The 19741-nt window shown below is 49.7% G+C and overlaps 1 protein-coding gene across 2 annotated transcripts; it reads left to right on the forward strand.

Annotated features, from left to right (window-relative positions):
* Nucleotides 1-2403: 2403 nt before the first annotated feature.
* Nucleotides 2404-18618, forward strand: LOC100429972 (uncharacterized). 2 transcript variants are annotated; one of them, XR_013397036.1, is made up of 4 exons: nucleotides 2404-2605; nucleotides 16007-16194; nucleotides 16933-17126; nucleotides 17540-18618. XR_013397036.1 is itself a non-coding variant. In XM_077942944.1 (4 exons), the coding sequence occupies exons 1-3, from the start codon at nucleotides 2597-2599 to the stop codon at nucleotides 17024-17026; spliced, it is 408 nt and encodes a 135-aa protein (XP_077799070.1). In that variant the 5' UTR covers nucleotides 2404-2596; the 3' UTR covers nucleotides 17027-17126; nucleotides 17540-18618. The 2 variants fall into 2 exon arrangements, 1 of the variants encoding a protein (XP_077799070.1); XM_077942944.1 differs by having other exon boundaries at nucleotides 2404-2722.
* The last annotated feature ends 1123 nt before the right edge of the window (nucleotides 18619-19741 follow it).

Here is a 19741-nt window from a genome sequence, read left to right on the forward strand (position 1 = left end):
CATGAGAACAGATGTGTGAGGACCGTCAGTGACCGCCCTGACCCCAGCCCTTATACACAGACAAACTTTTCAACATAAGCCGTAACCTTGGGGGTCTTGACACTCTAAATTTTATTGTTTTTAATTAACTATTTATATTCCCTAAACAATACCTGTTCATCGGAGAGAAAAATAGCATTACCTATACTAAGCAAAAGAAAGGAAATAAAATGCTCAGAAACATTTACATATGTATGCAGACTCTCACACACACACTCACACACACACGCACAGGCTCACACTGTGTCTAGGACTGCCTTTTCACTTATTTCTATGTCCTGAACATATTTCCACGTCAGTAGACATTCATCCTCGTAGCAGTAACAGCAATTAAATATTATTACAGTGTCTATTTTTACCATCATTTATTTAACTCATCATGTTTGAACTGTTAGGTTGTATCTATCGTTTTTTGTAATACAGGCAATTTGATGACAAATGACCCATCCCCTAATGTTCAATATAAAATATCAATTATATAAGGAGATAAGGGGTATTTGGCTAAAATAAAATTTAGCGTGCCCCACCTTCTCCACATGTACTATGCTCTAAAAAGGCGTGAGTAATTAAATTACCCCTTCTATTCTCCAGCACAGATCCTGAGCCCAGCGGTGGGCACCGGTCTCCTCTCCTACCCGCCAGAAGGCAAAGGCCACTCAACTGCCACCTTAAGACACCCAGGATTCTCCTCTTCTTTTTTATTAATAGAATAAAGCTCAGGCTCAGTCCATGAGAGCAGCGCTCTCCGACTTTGCATTCATCAGAGTAACCTAGGTGGCCTGTTTAAAAATACACATTCCCTGGCTGCGCTCGCAGAAACTGGACTTCAGTGGTTTAGTGGGAGTGTGCATAGGCCAGGTGATTCTGAGGACCACAAGGGGTTAGGAATTGCCCCGTTAATTCTGGCCAAGGGAGAGATCAGACCATCCAGCATAGTCCGCAGCATATTTCTTTTCCCTCTTTTGCAATGAATATTTGATTGTCAGCAGGATGAGGCACACATCCAAGAAAAATCCATGCCTCTCCATCTTTTCCCCAGGATTGCCCTTTGGCGAGACTCTCCTTTGCGACTGCTTCACTTTCCCCTGTTCATAGAACAAACCTCTTCTTAGTCTCTTTTGTTGTCTCTTATCTGTTCAACAAACACCCACTGCGCAGGACCATCCTCCGGTAAGCCGTCGAGTGGGGCCGTTTGGGAGCCCGTCTTCGTGGGGTGAGCCCTGAAGGAACCGGGGCCCCATAAGCCCGTGCTTTTGTGGGGGTTGCCCCCTCTCCCATCGCAGGGTAACTGGCACCAGGCTGTTAAGCTGCGGATGGGCAACCGCACATCCCATTGGGTGTGCGTATTTCAGCACGTGGAGTTGGCCAGTGAAGCCGGCCGAGGTCGGCACAGCGTACAGCAGCGGGCCTGTCCGTGGGGAGGAAGGGTCGTCCCGCCTCCCCTCCAGGCTAGTCCTGTTGCGCCTCCTCCTGCCTCACTCTGACTTTCGCGCACCCAGGCGTCTCTGAGGGTCGCGCCCCGATACCCTCCTCCACCCCAAGGCTTCTTCTCCCCAGGGGCCAGGTTGGGGGCCCAGGAGCGCCACAGCCTCCGTAGGCCCGGGAAATCGCAGCTTCGTCAAAGCTAAGCCCGCCGTGCTCAGCTTTTCCCACCACCTGGAGGATCCACTCTCCGTCCGTCCTTCCCGACCTCAGGCTGCACAGAAAACTTGGGGGCGGGGATCGAGGAAGCCGCGCCCCGAGGCTCCCAGCGCAGCCACAGGAGGAATCCTGCCGGCAACAAGAAGCTGTGCGCGCGGCCGGGCGCGAGCCTCCGCGTCCAGGTGGGGTCTCCGCGCCCCAATTCCACCCCGCCCCGCCATCGGCGCTCCCCGCAAGTGCGGGGTTTCCACCCGTCCTGGCGTTCGCGCCCACTCAGGGTCTCCCTCGCCCCCCCGGGAGATGCTCCCCGCGTTCTATCCCGCCCCGCCCTGGCGCGCCAGGTAAACGATGTGACCCCGCCCCCATGCAGTCTCCCCTCCCCAGGACGCTGCCCCTGCCCCCACTTGTGGTGCTCGGGGCATCTCTAAAGCCCCCAACCAGAGTCCTCCAACCCACCCGAGAGGCTCGCGCACCAGCAACGCGGCCCCACCCGCAGGGACCTCGCCCACCTGTGGCTCTACCCCTGCCTCTGCGGCCTCCCCCACCGCTAGCGCGGCCCCCACCTACGACGACCCCCGCGTAGGTCCTCCTGCCCACACGTGTCCCCCCGTCAGCCCCTGCCCCTAGCCGTGCCCCTGCCCCTAGCCGCGCCCCAGCCCCAGCAGCCGCTCCAGTGCGCTCGGGCCCAGCCCATTGGCGCTGGGGCGGAGCAGGGGCGCGGGCCTGGCGGCGGTTCCGAGTCGGGCGTGCACGGGCAGGGTTCCCACTGCCTGCTGCGCAGCCGGACTAGCGGCTGCCCTCGGCCTTCTCGCCATCGACGCGGACGACTCCCGGGCCCCCAAGGGCTCCTTGCGGAAGTTCCTGGAGCACCTCTCCGGGGCCCGCAAGGCCATCGGCGTGCTGACCAGCGGCGGGGATGTTCAAGGTGCGCGCGCCCCTACAGGCGGCGAGTGAGGGACGGACGGAGAAGGGGAGAACAGGGCGAAGTGGATGTGGCAACGGGGCAGAAGAGGGGGGAAGCGATGAGAGGACCCGGGGAAAGGTGGGTAAGCGATGGGAAGAACCGAGGAGACGAGCGGGGAAGCGATGGGGAGAACTGGGGAGAAGCCCGTGACCCGGAGCGGCAGGGGTACCTGCGGGGCGGCCTGAGCCGGCAAGGCAGCCCCAGGGTCCTTGCCGGGTGGGGCGGAGGAGGAAGGGACATGGCAGTAGGAACCTCCATCCGGGAGAGAGTGAGCTTTCCAACCCCTCCAATTTATGTTTTAAATTGAGCCTGGCAGAGGGGGTCGCCTGGAGCGCCCTCGGGGGTCGTTCTCCCTCAGAGCTGTAGGAAGGGGCCGGGCTTCCCTTCCGAAGCGTGGGTACAGCGCTATCACTTCCTAAGTGGCCCCCCGCCCCCTAACTCCGCCCCACGTCACCCCCCAGCATGTCGAGGAAGAAACGGCCAGGTCCCCGCGCGCCTGCTGTCGCCTCATGCCCCGCGCGGCGTGGGTGGGGTCCCGGCTGGCGGCGGGGTTGCTCTGGGTTCCCGCCTGGCGTCTCCGAGGCGGTCCGGCAGCCCCTCGCTTTTCCGCTGGAAGAGTTTAAAAAAGGGTTTCCTGCGCTCGCATGTGCTGTCGCTTTTCGGCTCGTGACAAAACCGAAAACTAAAATGGGTCCCAGGCCCTCCCCGCCAGCCTCCGCGGACGGGAAGGACCAGGAAGCGGGGACTCCGGGACGTCAGCGGCGCCACGGCGCGGGCTCTGGGCTGCCCCTGCCCTGCAATGTAGAAGCGGCTCTCCAGGAGGGGCCCGAGTTTGGGCCCACGACGCGGGCGCGCCGGGAGGACATTTAACATTGACCGGCGGGAGGTGGTGGAGACTGCGTGCCCCAGGCCCCGGCTGCACGTGGGGGCGCCTGTGCCTGGACGGTGGAGCGCCCCGATCCTTGCAGCCCCTGGAGGGTAGATCTGCGCTTCCCAGGCGAACGCTACCTGGGAGCCTTAGCGATCGCGCCGGCTGGAGACGCGACGCGCCCCGAGCTGGGTTTTGATTTTTATTTTCCCGGTTCCTCGTGCCACAGATGCGTGGAAAGGCCCGGATGGCGGATTTCGTCCCATTTCGGGACCGCGCACTGCACAAGGATGGAGCGGGGATGGGCCCCCCGCCCACGGCCCCGGTGACCTTCCCTTCACCCTTGAGCGCGCTGGGCGGGAGCGGGTGCTGTAGGTTGGGGCGCTGTGGGCGCCGCCCCGCCCGCCGCGAGCGCCTACGTGATGCCCGGCCCGTCGCCTCCTTGCGCCCAGGCCGGGACATCAGTATGCCGGGCGCTCCGCGAGCCCGCAGCGCAGCCTCCCCAGGCCCAACGCCCCCCGCGGGAGACCCCGGTGGCACCGCCAGACCCCGCCCCGCAGCCCGACCCCCAGCGCCCCTGGGAAGTGCTCTGGCGTTAGCGTTCTAGTGAAAGGACCCCCCAGCATCAGCATTCCTCCTGTAGGGTTGGATTCTCAGAGAAAGAAAAGGTGATGCAGCAGACGCTGGGATTGGAGAAATTACCAGAGTGAAGTGGAAATAGCCTGGCCAGCATGACTTAAACCGGCCCGGAGATGTGCGAGTACAAATGGAACCGCCTGGGGTCGGGATAGGACCCAGAGTGGCTTCTCAGTCAAAGGCCTTCAGAAGCAGAGGGAACATCTTGAGTGACCTTACCCCGGCCGCGAAAGACAAGAAACCTTTGGCACGGGAAGAAGAACCGATCTCTGGAAGTCACCAGGGCGGGTGGAAGGTCAGGGGTTCAAGGTTATTTTGGAATTTAGGTGCTGTGCTTCCTGCACGGTGGCTCATGCTTGTCATTCCAGTGCATTTGGAGGCCGAGGCAGTAGGATCGCTTGAGCCCAGGAGTTCCAGAGCAGCCTGGACAACATAGTGAGACTCTGTGTCTACAAAAAATAAAAAAAGAAAGAAAAACACATTAAGATGCTGTATGTATTGGAAAATATTTATAGGTCATTCTTTTGAGCTCCATGTCCAAAAGCTTGCTAAAATGCTTGGGAGTTTGTATACAGGCATGTGAGATTAGGATACATTGGCAGAATCGCGGTGTTCTCTGTTACCCTGGTTTTGCCACCTGGGAGGAGTTACACATATTGAAGGTTAGTAAGTCCATGCCTCTTCTCTTCTGGGGAAAAAGGTACTTTGGAAACCAATATTATGTGGGAACGTGGCTTGGTTGGTACAGCCTCGGCTTAATAGGAGCCAGCTGCCCTCAGCTCTGCAGGTGGCCTCAAATACGGTGGCCTCGAGCCCACATGGGTCACACCTGGGCTGTCCCTGGGGAAGCCCGCCACGCCGGGTCACCTGGGCATTCTTTCCCTGGCAGAGCTGAAGTCACAATTTTTTTGTAGACTCTGTAAAGAGCTTTACCCTTCCGAGATATGATCTTGAACCTGTTGGAGCATTTGGACGCATTTCTTTTAAGGAAGTTCACCTCCAGATGTGCTCAGAGGGCCTGGTCTTAGCTGCCACAGATTTACAAATTCTTACAGTAAGTAGGTTATTCCTCGAGAATTTATCTGTTGTGCCCCCATTCTTTTTGCCATTTTATTCTGATTCTATATTAGTACTTGATTTTCCCTGACGTAGAAGACTATTGCCTGTAGCTAGAGATCAGAGAACACATTCCCATTCAAGTATTAACTTCAGGGGAATTATCTGTCAGATTGAAATTATGGTAAAATTCCATATATTAAAATGACCATAGCTACCATTTGTTGAAAATATTTTGTATACTAGGAGCTTTACCATTCTTATCTCCAAGCCTAGATACATGATCCCAAGAGAGGCATGCCCTCATTTTGGAAGTGGGGAGAAAGACTCACAAAGAAAAATAACTTAGGTAAGGGCATGAGGTGCGTACGTGATTGTGGTAGGAGCAAAACAGATCCTAATTCCAAATATTGTACTCTCCCTTAGACCATGAAGAGTACTTATGTCTGGCTCTGTCACCCAGGCTGGAGTGTAGTGGTGCCATCATAGCTCACTGCAGCCTCAAACTCCTGGGCTCAAGTGATCCTCCTGCCTCAGCCTTCTGAGTAGCAGGGAAGACAGGAATGCACCATCATGACCAGCTAATTGTTATTATTAATATTATTATTATTATTTCTGTAGAGACAGGATCTCACTATGCTGCTGAGACTGGCCTTGAACTCCTGGCCTCCTCTAGTGAGCCTCCTGCTTTGGCCTCCCAAAGAGCTGGGATTACAGACATGAGCCATCATGTCAGGCCTCCACCATGCTTTTCAGGGGCGTTTCTTAATCTAGTTAATGCTCAAAAGTGAGCAAAACCCAACTTGCTCAAAATTACAGATATTCTTTGGGTGATTTTGTGAGGGGAATGGAAAGTAACTTTTTATAGCGATAGGAGTCAAGGTGGCAAAAATCATATTAAGGCTTAATACCAACGCCATGGGCTGCTTTTCTTCCCCCAGTAGAGTTCATATTATTTAATTATAAGATAAAATTGAAAATCTCTTTCCTATATTCCTGACTCCCCAGGCCTTGAATGAAGAAAGTATTTCTCAGGCTAGTTTTTTTTTTTTCCCCCCTACTTCTTCAGGTATCTTGTGTCTCAGGCTGTGGGTTTTTTTTTTTTTTTTCCCCCTGCTTCTTTGGGTATCTTCTGTTGTCCCAAGACATGTCTGGAAACTTAAATTGATTTTCGCTCACCCTAAAATAAGCTCCGCAGCTCTGGATCACGGACTGACCATGACTAAGTGCCCACCGCCACGTCACGCTGTGCCACACACCAAGAGTGACTCATTGTCTTCGTCACAGGTTGTGGCTTCTGCAGGGCCTGATGCCTGATGGAGCTGAGTGTAGTGGGAAGTCCAGGTGCATCCTTAGGGTGGGCTGGATGCGAAAGCGGCGTCCTTTTTGCCTGTGGTGACATGAACATCAATACAGTATTTATAGAAAGTTCATGTAAATGGAGTAAGTATCAACCTTTCCAATCTTAGTGAGAATAGCTAGTGTTTAGTGACTCTCTGTTATGTGGCAGGCCCTGAGTGATGCTGGTCACTGACTTATCCCCACTTTACGCATGAGCAAGGGATGTCCGAGGTGTTCCAGCTTCCCTGAGTTCACAGAGCTCCGTGGTGTGGCCGGGCCCTGTGGCTGCAGCAGGGCCCAGGGCTGCGTGTAGCTGTGTCTTCGCTGGTGACTTTCCCGTGCCCAGCACCACGCCTGGCACTTGACAGGAACGCAAGCGTTTGCTGCCTGCCTCCCGCCTGGAATCTCCACTGAGGAGCAGGAAACCAGGGGTTCTAGCTGTCTTCTTCATTCGTGAAGTCCTTTAGAGTAATTCAACCATCTCTAATCAAAAGTACCCAACATCCTCAGGTCAATATGTATAAACTGTTAAGACTTCGAGATTAGTACCTTAAAACCGGTCAGAAGTGTGAAGTTTCAATTGATTGGACATGCATTAAGTCAATGACACACATATTTATTGGACACCAGGCTTGAGCCCCACGTGGGCACCTTTGGTGTCTGAAGCAATATTCTTTGGGTGGTTTTGTGAGGGCAACAGAAAATGACTTTTTATAGAGATAGGAGTCAAGATGGCAAAAATGATATGAAGGCTTAATACCAATGTGATGGGCTGCTTTTCTTCCCCCAGTAGAGTTCATATTATTTAATTTTAAGATAAAATGGAAAATCTCTGAAGCAATGCTTCGGAGCCCAGTAGGATGGAAGGGGAAACTGAGAACAGTGCCATTTCGCCTCACACAGCTCCGGCGCCCCTCACCATCCTGTGCACACACATTCTTCAATGGGATCTTTTCAGTGTAAAGTGCAGTAATTGATTTTGCAGAAATTACTGGGTCTGGAAGGCAGATGATGAGTGATAGTGTCACCCCGTGGCACAGTGGGAGATTTGTGTGATGGCATCATTTTCTATGAATGCAGACCGCTTTGTGTGCCATACTCGGAAGACCCTTCGCTAGACATTTTGTCATCTTTCAAAAGAAGCATGTTTTCCCTCTTGGTTACAGAAAACTAAAAGCTTTTGATACAGGACTCCGACCTTTTATCAGGGAGAATCGGGGCTCTTTAAATAACCTCTACCAATCGGATGGGCCGTCAGAAACAATTAAAATTAGAAAGATGAAGATACGGGCCGGGCGCGGTGGCTCAAGCCTGTAATCCCAGCACTTTGGGAGGCCGAGACGGGCGGATCACGAGTTCAGGAGATCGAGACCATCCTGGCTAACACGGTGAAACCCCGTCTCTACTAAAATACAAAAAAAATTAGCCGGGCGAGGTGGCGGGCGCCTGTAGTCCCAGCTACTCGGGAGGCTGAGGCAGGAGAATGGCGTGAACCCGGGAGGCGGGGCTTGCAGTGAGCTGAGATCCGGCCATTGCACTCCAGCCTGGGCAACAGAGCTAGACTCCGTCTCAAAAAAAAAAAAGAAAGAAAGAAAGAAAAATGAAGATACGGTAACAACGTGGTCAGGGCAAACGTCAGGATACCAGATTGCAAGTTCACAGTTGCCTTTCTGCTAAGAACGTGCGGGTGAATATGGAACAGAGGGCCATGTGTCAGTAGTTGGGTTGCGTTTTGTGTTTCTTTTCTACAAGCCCTTTCTGGTGTTGTATTTGTGTTTATTAGAGAGTAGCTGCCCAGAGGCTGCCGTTTCCCTCCCCACTCCTCGGTTCTCTCCATCTTCACCCCCAACTCCCAGTCCTTTGTTTGGAATTGCAGTCATTGTGCTTGTCAGGATGGAAGAGGCAGCCAGACACATGGCAGACCAGAGCACTGAGAGGCAGAGACTTACTTATAAGTCCCGCCCTGGCCCTGCAGTCTGGAGTGCTGATTAGGGTCTCAGTGTTTTCCTCTGCAGAATGGAGGCATCACTCGGTCTCTGTCTTCTCTCCCTGTCTCTTTCTTCACTCCCCTCTTCCCTAACACACATCCACAGTGAAAGTCTTCAGGAGGCAAAAGAGAAAAGGCTGGACTATGCTGGACACCCCAACCCCAGGGCCCATTTGCTATCTTCCCAGCTTCCGTGTGCCCAGAGCCGCCTGGGGGAGCCTTCGGAGGTGCAGATCCTGACTGTGTGGGTCTGAGTGAGGCTCTGACTCTCATGGGGAGGGGGAGGGCGCCGGTGCTGCGGGTCCCCCTGGGGCCAGTGGGGTGGTTTGCAAATCGTGCAGATAAGCTTCTCCACTTCTCCAGGTTTCTCCAACATGAGATGCTCCCAGGAGTCCTTTGGGATTGTTTTCTGACTTTGACCAGGATTTTGACGGAGAAGATTCGTTAATATAGGACCCCTTGTCTTAACGTACATATGTAAATGATCTGATCTGAAGTTTTCTGAATGGAAAATGATTGAAAGGTTGGCATCCAGTAGCCTCGGGGAGTCATTCCTTCATATCTTTTCAGCTGTGTCTTACTACAATTAAGATTTTCTTTCTGTGTGTGTGGGGTTTTTTCAGATGGAGTTTCCCTCTGTTGCCCAGCTGGAGTGCAGTGTCTTGATCTGGGCTCACTGCAACCTCTACCTCCCGGGTTCAAGCTATTTTCCTGTCCCAGCCTCCCAAGTAGCTGGGATTACAGACTTGCACCACCACGCCCACCTGGGTTTTTTCTCTGTGTGTGTGTGTGTGTGTGTGTGTGTGAATGTGTATCTTTAGTAGAGATGGGGTTTCACCACGTTGGTCAGGCTGGTCTTGAACTCCTGACCTCAAGTGATCCACCCACCTTGGCCTCCCAAAATGCTGGGATTACAGGCTTGAGGCACCACACCTAGCCTTATTACTGTGTTTCTGTAATCATTTCACACATTAACGGACCACCTTCGGTGAGTCAGGGCAGGCTTTAGGCAAAAGAACCAAGCCCTTTATGCCCCTGGAGCTCTCACTCCTGTGGTGAGGCGGGTACAATGTGCCTGTAGCTGGACCTGAGAAGAAATTTCCTGTCTTATGAAAGGGCCCAGGGGAGCCTCTAGTTGGGGCCCTTTGACCTGACCCCACGGTGAGGGAGGAGTCAGTAGAGGAGGGTGGCCCAGAGGAGGACCTTGGATTTGCCTTAGGGGAACTGGGAAGCAGGTGGAGGGAAGCCGACTGACTGGGAAGCAGACTTGACTGTCTCCGATAAGGGTGGCTCTGTGGAGAGGAGAGGACAGGAGGGGAGGTCATGAGTTTAGGGTCTCACAAGGAGCGGCCACAGATGGAAGCTTATGGGTGGGGCATGTGGCAGGGCAGCCCTGTGCCCACAGACACACCCCGCCGAGGAGACCCAGGGACTTGAGTGTGTTGGGGCGGCGGGTAAATGGGCACTCAGCTATTACCGCTGGAAGGCAGAGCGTGTGAGCTGCGGCGGACACGGGCCGGTGGGGTAAAAGGAGAGTCTTCACAGCAGTGCTTAGAATAGTAGAAAGTGGGAAAACCAGCAAAAACCTATCAATAGGAGATTAATGAATCCATTATGGCGCCTGGAATGGAAGGAATTTTTGTCAGCGTTTAATAAGGAGCTTTGTGTTGGTAGAAAGTCAGCAGGTGCACAGTACACTCAAGGGCGGTATTGAAGAGCCGATTCCAGAGCAGCTCTGCACAGCAGATCCCCCTGGGGCCAGAGGGGCCGTTTGCAAATCCAAGCAGATCCGCTTCTTGGAGGTTTCTCCAACGGGAGCATCTCCCAGGATTGGGGCCTGTGTGGGTGGCTTGTGTTATTTATGCAATTTTAAATGATCTAGTTGCCACATTAAAGAAAGGCGGGCCGGGACAGGGGGACACTGGGTGCCATGACTCACGCCTGTAATCCCAGCACTTCGGAAGCCCAAGGCAGGTGGATCACTTGAGCCCAGGAGTTTGAGGCCAGCCTGGGCAACATGGAGAGACTCAGTCTCTACAGAAAATACAAAACGATGAGTCGGATGTGGCGGTGCACACCTACAGTCCCAGCCCCGTGGGAGATTGAGGTGGGAGGATTGCCTGAGCCCAGGAGTTGGAGGCTGCAGTGAGCTGTGACTGTACAGGTTCACTCCAGCCTGGGCAACAGAGAGAGACCCTATCTAAAGAAAAAAAAAAAAAAAAAAGGAAAAAAAAAACACTTTTATATTCAGCCAACTATTTTGATAACAATCAGTTATTGTGTTGATTATTAATATTTTACACTGTTTTCCATACTAAGTCTTTGAAATCCATTGTGTAAAGAATCTTAAAGTACATCTCCATGTGGACAGGATGCACTTGGCCAGCGACTCCTCTGAGGGACAGTGTGGTCACGACGATGGGTGGCGTGTCCTGCCTGTATGTAGAAGGTCCCCGTGTGGGTGTTTCTGCGAAGGCCCTGAGGGATGTGCAAGGGAGGGCCGACACCGTCCCAGCCACACAGAGGGCTCTCCGATTGTCAATGGCAGCCCTTCCTCCTCCCCACCCTCTTAACACCCCCCACCCCACTTGTTATTTTTCTCCTCAGTGCTTATGGCCATCCACCCCTGGGCATCATGCATTTGTTCACTGTGTTTCTTGCTTTCGGGTCTCTCCTGATCGGAACAAGCTCCGCCAGAACCATTTTGTCACGGATGCATCCACATAGCACCCGGCAGCGATGGCATTTGGAGCACCTGAGGTGGACAGTGGGCCGGTGGTTGAGTGAAAAGCCCTACAGATTTATCTCAAGCCCTCCCCTGACCCTACCGGAAGACACGGTGGTCTGCACAGTCCAGATAGTCAGAGAGGCCCCCGGCTCGATGACTTTGACCCGGCGGGGGTGGGGAGGGGGGAACAGCACGTTGACAGAATCGCCCCTTGGTATCCCACCTCCCCATGCCTACCTAATCCCTACATTGTCAAAGGAGAGACCCCTAGAAGGAGCTTTGGCAGCAGGAGTGAGATCAGCGCAGTGCAAGCTCATTTTCTGACAAACCAGTGGCAGCAGTCAGCAAACTGACTTTATTTCTCAAAAAGAATGTATGCATCGAAATTAACAAGTGAGTGATCAGCAGTGTGGGAAAATTCAGGAAAAGCAGTTCAGTGCTGTGAGAGAGGGCGAGGTAGGGAGCTTTAGTACTCCAGACAACGGAGGAGGTAAAAGGATAGACCGAGATTATTTCATTAGATTTCATCTATTCTTACTTTTTTTTTTTTTTTTTTGAGACGGAATCTCGCTCTGTTACCCAGGCTGGAGTGCAGTGGCGGAATCTCGGCTCACTGTAACCTCCGCCTCCCGGCTTCAAGCGATTCTCTTGCCTAAGCCTCCCAAGTAGCTGGGACTACAGGCACACGCCACCACGCCCGGCTCAATTTTCTTTGTATTTTTAGTAGAGACGGGTTTCACCCTGTTAGCCAGGATGGTCTCAATCTCCTGACCTCGTGATTTGCCTGCCTTGGCCTCCCAAAGCCCTGGGATTACAGGCATGAGCCATCACGGCCAGCCTATTCCTTACTTTTTTTTTTTTTTTTTTTTTTTAATAGAGTTTAGATTTTATCAGAGCAGAATCCCAGGAAACTGAGATTTGTAAACTGGGAAATCCAGCTCCACCAAGTAGCCAGGAAATAAGGGTGACCTCAGTCATTCTTGCTAGGCGCTGGTGTGGGCCGGGGATGACTCTGACTCAAGGAAGAAGCGGTCTTGTGACTCTCTTACCGGCACTGTGGTTTAGTAAGAAGCTGTTAAAAAGTATGTCATATGAAGAAAGTGGTTTAATAACTGGTCAGAGTAATGACCACGTGTTTCCTATGTAACCACTCCCGTGTTATCTCCAACTTTATCTTTGGTTCTCATGACAAGATTATCACTTCCCTGAAAACTGGGGTTTTAGCAAATGACGAAAAGGTGTTTTTCCAAATGGTAATGTTCTTCTTTGGTGGGAAGATGTTTTCTCCTGGAAATCCTTAGGAAAGTTATTCGGTTCTTGGGTTGGGCTCCCAAAACCAAACGAAGTTTGGTGCTGCGGTTCGTTTTTACTCTGCACAGGAGTCTCCTGGGGTCACCTTGTGTATCATGTCCAGCCTTTTTTTTTTTTTTTTTTTTTTGAGACGGTGTCTCGCTGTGTCACCCAGGCTGCAGTGCGGGTGGTGCAATCTCCGCTCACTGCCAGCTCCTCCTCCCGGGCTCACGCCATTCTCCTGCCTCAGCCTCCTGAGTAGCTGGGACTGCAGGCGTCTGCCACCACGCCTGGCTAATTTTTGTATTTTTAGTAGAGATAGAGTTTCACCATGTTGGTTAAGCTGGTCTTGAACTCCTGACCTCAGGTGATCTCCCCACCTCGGCCTCCCAAAATGCTGGAATTACAGGCATGAGCTACCACGCCCAGTGGGCTAATTTTTAAGTTTTACAGATGGGTTCTCACTGTTACCCACGCTGGTCTCAAACTCCTGGCCTCAAGCAATCCTCCCATCTTGGCCTCCCAAACTGCTTGGATTTGCAGGCATGAGCCACCACACCTAGCCAAACATTGATCTTTCATTTTAAACTTCATCTAGAGATGCGACAAAAACCAAATGAGGTATCTGTTAAAATACTTTATAACCCTAGTACAGTAATAGAGTAATCCAACTGACAATTTCACAAAGCTCAATTTTTGTTAACAAGTTCAAGGTTATACATGTTAATAAAGATAACATTTATTCAACCAGAGGAAAAAGGTTACAATGACAGAATTTATCTTTTTCTTTATTATGTTGCCTGAGCTATGGTTAAGGTTTGGGGAACTAGTATCTTAAAGAACCTTCAGAAATGTCTCATTCTAGAATTTAGAAACAAACTTTACACTTTCGGGGTTGAGAGAATCCAGGAGCAATCACCACCCCTAGTGTCCAGATGCTACTCTCCAAAGGCCCTTCCCCACTAGCCACAGAAATCAGAGCTCCCTGGGAAACAGACAGTTGAGCCTCTGGAGCAGGGAGGGCCTGGCTGTGCATGCTTTAGGGAGGTGGGAGTGGGGGCGTAGAAACCAAAGAAGTGAGACCAAAATGGGCCAACAGCTAGGGCAAATGTGGGCATAAAACTAAATTCCATCTGATCACATAGTCTCAAATATGTACGTGTACAGAAATATTTCTGTGAGGTCACAGGGGTACTAAAAAACAAAACAAAAGACGGGGAGGGGGGGAAGAAGAAAAGAACTCTCTTCCCCATGTTGGGCGCAGTGGCTTACACCTGTAATCCCAGCACTTTGGGAGGTCAAGGTGGGCAGATTGTTTGAACTCAGGAGATCGAGACCAGCCTGGGCACCACGGCGAGACTCTGTCTCTACAAAAAAAATATAAGCACTGGCTGGGCATGGTGGTGCACACCTGTAGTCCCAGCTACTCAGGAGGCTGAGGTGGCTCAGGAGGCTGAGGCTACAGTAAGCTAAGACCATGCCACTGTACTCCAGCCTGGGGGACAGAACCAGACCCTGTCTTTAAAAAAAAAAAAAAAAAAAAAAGACAGCCTCTTCTGTCATCATTAGAGGTAGTTCCTGCACCACCCTAACTCCTCCTCAAACTGGACTTCCCAGGGAGAGCAGCCGCCCCTGCCTTTTCCACAGAACCATATTTCAAGATAACCCGACAGCCCCAGCTGATGTGGAGCTCTTCTTTGAAGAAGTCCAGCAAACGAATGAAGAATTACAGAATTTGAAAACTTCACAAACTCTAATAAATGATTCAGGCAATAATCCTCAATGAACATGAAAACCATTAATAGGTGTATGAGGAACTCATTATCACAGGACACCAGAAACTCAAGTGCACCAGCTGCTCCGTGGCTGAAGGGAGAAAGCAGATCTTCACAAGACAGTGGCCGACTCTCAGCATGCACCCCGCTGGCGTGAGACCCCCAGTGGAGGCAAGCAGGCCTCACACGAAGGTAGGATGTGGCCATCTATGCAGAGCTCCCCACGAGGGACTCTGCTTCAAAAGGCGCAGCCTGACTCAAACTAAGTCTTTGGATCTAAGTTCCAGTTCTCAGGAAACACAGGAACATGGCACCCAACACCACACAGGAGCAGCCAGGACACCTGGAAAGTGAGAGCGCCCGGAGGAAACCCAGCCTGCACACTCCTCTGCCGTCCGAGAGGGGGCCCGGGAGAGACCCGGGCTGAGCAGCTGTGATCTGTGGGACCCTGTGCAACAAACACTTTGAGGCCAACTAGAAAATTTGAATATGGAATAAGAAATAGGCAGTTTTAAGAAAGTATGGTTTATTCTATTAAAACTGAAAATGGCATTAGCTCATGTAAGAAAGAATCCTCATGTTTTAGGGTCACAAATTCAAATATTTAGGGGTAAATGATGACATTTATAATTTACTTCCAAAAACTTCACAAGGAAAAGGATATCTATTATGTGATAAGTGTTTAGGGGCTCATTATCCTAGTCTACTTTTCAGTATGCTTGAAAGTTTTCATAATTCTTTTTACTAAAATAATGTTGCAAATATGTTTTTACATTATCATTTATATGTAAATTATTAGTGTTTTATATAATACATATAACTATATTATTATGATAATGACCTTATATTAGTGACATAAGAAACAAGCGATGAATCAGAAAGTGAGGATGTAATTAAGGTTCTGTGACTGCGTCCACTATCAGAAGAGCACTTCTCCGTGCCAAGGACAGGCTCGAAGCTTCACACACCCTGGGTCGGAGTGGGCACCATCCATGCACCCCCACTCTCCATGCAACAAAGCTGGAAGTGAGGCAAGAAGCTGGGGGCCAGGACCCTTCTCTAGGGTTCTCTAAACACCGTGTTTGTAACCACCATGCTGAGCCCACTGAAGACTATCATTGTAAATGTCCAAAATCAATGTCCAAGTAAGATAGGCAAACTTAGGCCAAGAATCTTACCTACACTTAGATATTTCTTAAGCATCGCTAAATGTGAGAGAAGCCATGTCATGAAAATGTAAGAACACAAACAAGTCAACTTTTCACAATCCACCATCAAACTTTTCCAACAAAATATTACCTAGCATTGCTTGGGTGATCGTGAGTGGCATGAAATTGCTTAAGCTGCTCCCACGTAACCTCCGGGATGCACAGTGGGTCACCCCCAGAGACCACTGAGTACATGTGGTGGGGAAGAAGTCTGTTTTGAAGGTGCTGGGAGAATATCCTCTCATTGTCTGTCTTGAAATGTGAAGTAAATAAATAAGAATATGTACATATAAACTAATACACACACACTACATTACTTACAATATAGCCAATCGATCACATTGTGGTGCATATGTCTGTAATACTCTGCAAATAAAACTGTTTTAAAGGTAAAAAAAAAAAAAAAAAAAAAAAAGACACCCCTGCAGGCATTGTTTAACACTGTATTCAATCACTCATCACCCATGCAACAGGACCCAAGGATTGAGAACAATGGACTTTTTGATGTGTGTTGCAACAAACTCATAGCCGAGGGCTGTAAACCGGAGGGATCACCAGGTCTGCCTACCAGTCACCAGGCAAGTGGGGAGAAGCTGTCACCCCAACTTGAGTTTCAAGAAGACTCCTTGGAAGAAAAGACCACCAAATTGAGAATGAAAAGGTAAGAAATAGTTCACCAGCTGAGGGGGGCTACAGAAATCAGAGAGCAGGCCACCTGTGAGCCTCAGGGACACCAGCACAGGCAGGTTGTCAAGGTCACAAGGGGACATGAAGACATGGGCCCAGGACAGCAGCTCTTAATCCAAAATGGTCTCAAGACTCCTTTACACCCTGAAAAATTAACCCATTTATGCCTGAGGTTGCAATTTTTTGTGTAAAAATCAGACCTTGGCAATGACCTTGAGCTGTAGGATATAAATAACTCCCACAAGCTTAGGATTCCAATAATGGAACACTAGGCACAAATGGGTTTTAATGAGGACCCAAACAGCTTTTGATTATGTAGGCTTTTTTTGCCTGTGTAGGTACCCGTGTGTGTTTATATAATTTTTCTATATTCTAAATTAAAGTTGATTAAAAAATTAAAGTATTAAAAAATACTTATGCATTAAGGTAAGCCATCATTACATGTTAATATAAATATGTTTGAAAAATACTTCTCATAACAAAGTAAAACACTGACTACTTAGAGTGATGCTGTGTTGCCTTTTTTGCAAATCTCTGTAGTGTCTGGCTCAGAGGTGAAGCTGGACTCCCTCATCTGCTCTGTATCCAGCTTGCTGTGTGTCACACACCTCGCCACGCAGCCTCTAGAAAGTACACCATGTGCTTGGGCAAGAATGAGTGTAAAAGACAATGTGTTGATAGTGGTATGAAAATAGCTTTTCTCTCGCTGCAGATCATACACGGGGGTCGTCAGACATGGTCTGAGACCTGCTGCGAAGAACAGCAGCCTGGCCCTGCTACCCCCTGGCTTCTGCTCACAGCACTGACCCCAGCTAATCCAAGAACATGTCACCTATAATGAGGATATTGAAGAAAAATCAACCATCTTCCAGATGTGTCTATATCATGATACGGTACATGGGTAAGGTAAGTTGAACACAACATAAAAAAGAAAACTTACAAATGCTCCCTTCATCTCATTAAAGATGACTCCTTTAAAGACCAAGGGCATCTGGGGGTCGCTGGGGTTCTCATATTCCAGGCGCCATCCTTCCTGCCTGAGGACAAATAATAATAAGCTGACAGTGACTCAAATACTAAAGTCTGTATCAACTAGTTAATCACTCATGACATACCAGAAATCCAGCTCACGTAAACCTGGGAAAAAGGTCTCATCCAAATACACTGAGAGGAGATTCTGAAAGTCCTTGGGATTTTGTGTGGAAAATGGATACAGAGTATAATCACTAGCTCGGTACAAATGAAAAGTGAAATTGTAAAATTTAACAGATTTCTACTAAAATTATTGAATCTTAAGCCTCATTTCCCCTTTGTCTTAGGACAGTAAGTTGTAGCTATTCTTGAGATGGGGCAGTGGCTCCATGCTCTGGCCCCCGACCCCAGCAGCCATCCCAGCTCATCGCCCTGAGTGCCGGCTTTCCCATCCCATCTCAGGATCTGCACTGGACGGGCACCAGGTCTTTCTTCAGCGAACATCTAAACTCTCTCAAGTGTCTCCAGAGACTTTCACATGTCTACAAAGATGACCTCATTCTGTAAGAGCATGGATTTAACTTGCTCTACGATGTCACTCCTTCACAGAGTGCACTGTTCATCGTCACCTTATTCACTAGCGTCAGTCTTACTAAAAGTCAAACATCAATGTTAGTGGTAACTCTGGAGGCCTGGCATTGTAGCGATATCCCCAGGAGAAAATTGTTTTGAACCTTTCTGGGAAAAGTTCACGTGCGTTTTATTCAAACACTAGTTTTTATAACCTCGCTACCATGTGACTTTCCTGAAGGATGAAATTTCTGACGTCCTTCAAGTAGAGAGAGAGAAAAATTTTTCTAGAACATTAATTGCCCACTCCTCTCATCCCTTCTCAGAAACTAACTGAATTCCAGTGGGTGTGCCTGGCAAACCCAAACACGGTTTTCCGTTCAGGATGCTGGTCTTACCTGTGAAGGCGTTCATGAACGTGGAGAGGGACCGGTTCAACATTTTGAAGAAAGGGTCTCTGCACGGATATTTCCGAGACCCACAAAGGATGGTATGCTCAAGAATGTGAGGAACACCGGTGCTGTCCATGGGAGTGGTGCCGAACTGCACGCTAGGGAAGAAGGAATGGCATGCCAGGGAAGGGAGAGGAACAGAACGCTAGGCAAGGAGAATGACTAGAATACAAAACGTTCATCTAAGTGCTGCGGACACAGTTCCCAGATGCATCATCACCTCAGGCTACTAGAAATCATCATTCTGACACCACAATCCTCCAACACGGGGTTTCCCAACTCTAATGTAAATCATTGATTCCGACTATAACATTGTATTTTGATGAGATTGTAAGTCCGTGTAAGCTTTTCCTTATTTTTCAAGATGCTCTGTCAATAAAAATACTAGTGAGATGATATTTAAACCACGTAACATACAGTCAGTGCTTTAAACCAAGCTTGTCTAACCCACAGCCTGCAGTCCACATGCTCAGGATGGCTTGGAATGCATCCCAACACAATCCCTACACTTTCTTAAAACATTGAGGTCCTCTATTTATTTTTTTTTAGCTCATCAACTGTCCTTAGTGTTAGTGTATTTAGTGTGTGGCCTGAGACAGTTGTTCTTCTAATGTGGCACAGGGAAGCCAAAAGATTGGACATCCCTGATTTAAATAAAACGTTCAAGACCATGTTCTTACCATGCACCACATACCTGAACAGATTATTCGTGTCTTCTCTGGCCAGGTGTAAATACTTGGCTCCTCTGTCATCGTGGCTGAGCTTCATGGCCGTCAGGAACAGCTCGGGAACAGATGTCACCTGAGTTAACCAGAAAAACATGAGCAGTTAAACGTAGACGAAATAGCCTGTGAAATGGTGATCTTTGACACACTGAGAAAACTGGCTTTTCTGCCTGAAATTAGATGATGCCGGGAAGCCAGTACTTCAGAGCTGGAGAGAATAGAACCATCCTGTCCAAGTCCCTTATCCTACAAACAAGGAAAGTAAGACCTAAAAAAGGCAGATGAGAATGTGTGTGTATATATGTATATTTTTGAGTGCTTATTACTGGCTAGGTATTTTCCATTTTTTTATTTTTTAAATTTTTTATTCTTTTTTGGCTAGGCATTTTCTAATCATGTCACATAGAATCCTGTGACGGAGGTATTCTCATCCTCATTTACAGATGAAAAAACTGAGGCTCAGGGTGATGAAGCAAGCTGCCCGAATCAGAGCCAGGATTCGCCCTGGTGTCTGCCCTTCCCACGGTACTGTGCTGCACCTAAGTCCTAAGTAACACAGCACCCTTTCCAACGTCTGCTGAGTGCCTCCTGCTTTTGTGTACTGCACCTCAGTAACACAGCACCCCTTCCATCATCGGCTGTGTGCCTCCTGTTTCTGTGCATAGAATCTCCTGTAGTGCGAAGCACGGGCCTGCAGGAGGGGCAATGCTGGAGTGGGCTAGCCGGCGACAGCGGGGAGACGGTCCAGGATCAGTCTTTGCTTCTCCTAGTTTGGGATGGATTCTCGGTGGTAGCTGTAAGC

The sequence above is a fragment of the Macaca mulatta genome, chromosome 8 (genome assembly GCF_049350105.2).
Source record: "Macaca mulatta isolate MMU2019108-1 chromosome 8, T2T-MMU8v2.0, whole genome shotgun sequence".
NCBI classification, from domain to species: domain Eukaryota; kingdom Metazoa; phylum Chordata; class Mammalia; order Primates; family Cercopithecidae; genus Macaca; species Macaca mulatta.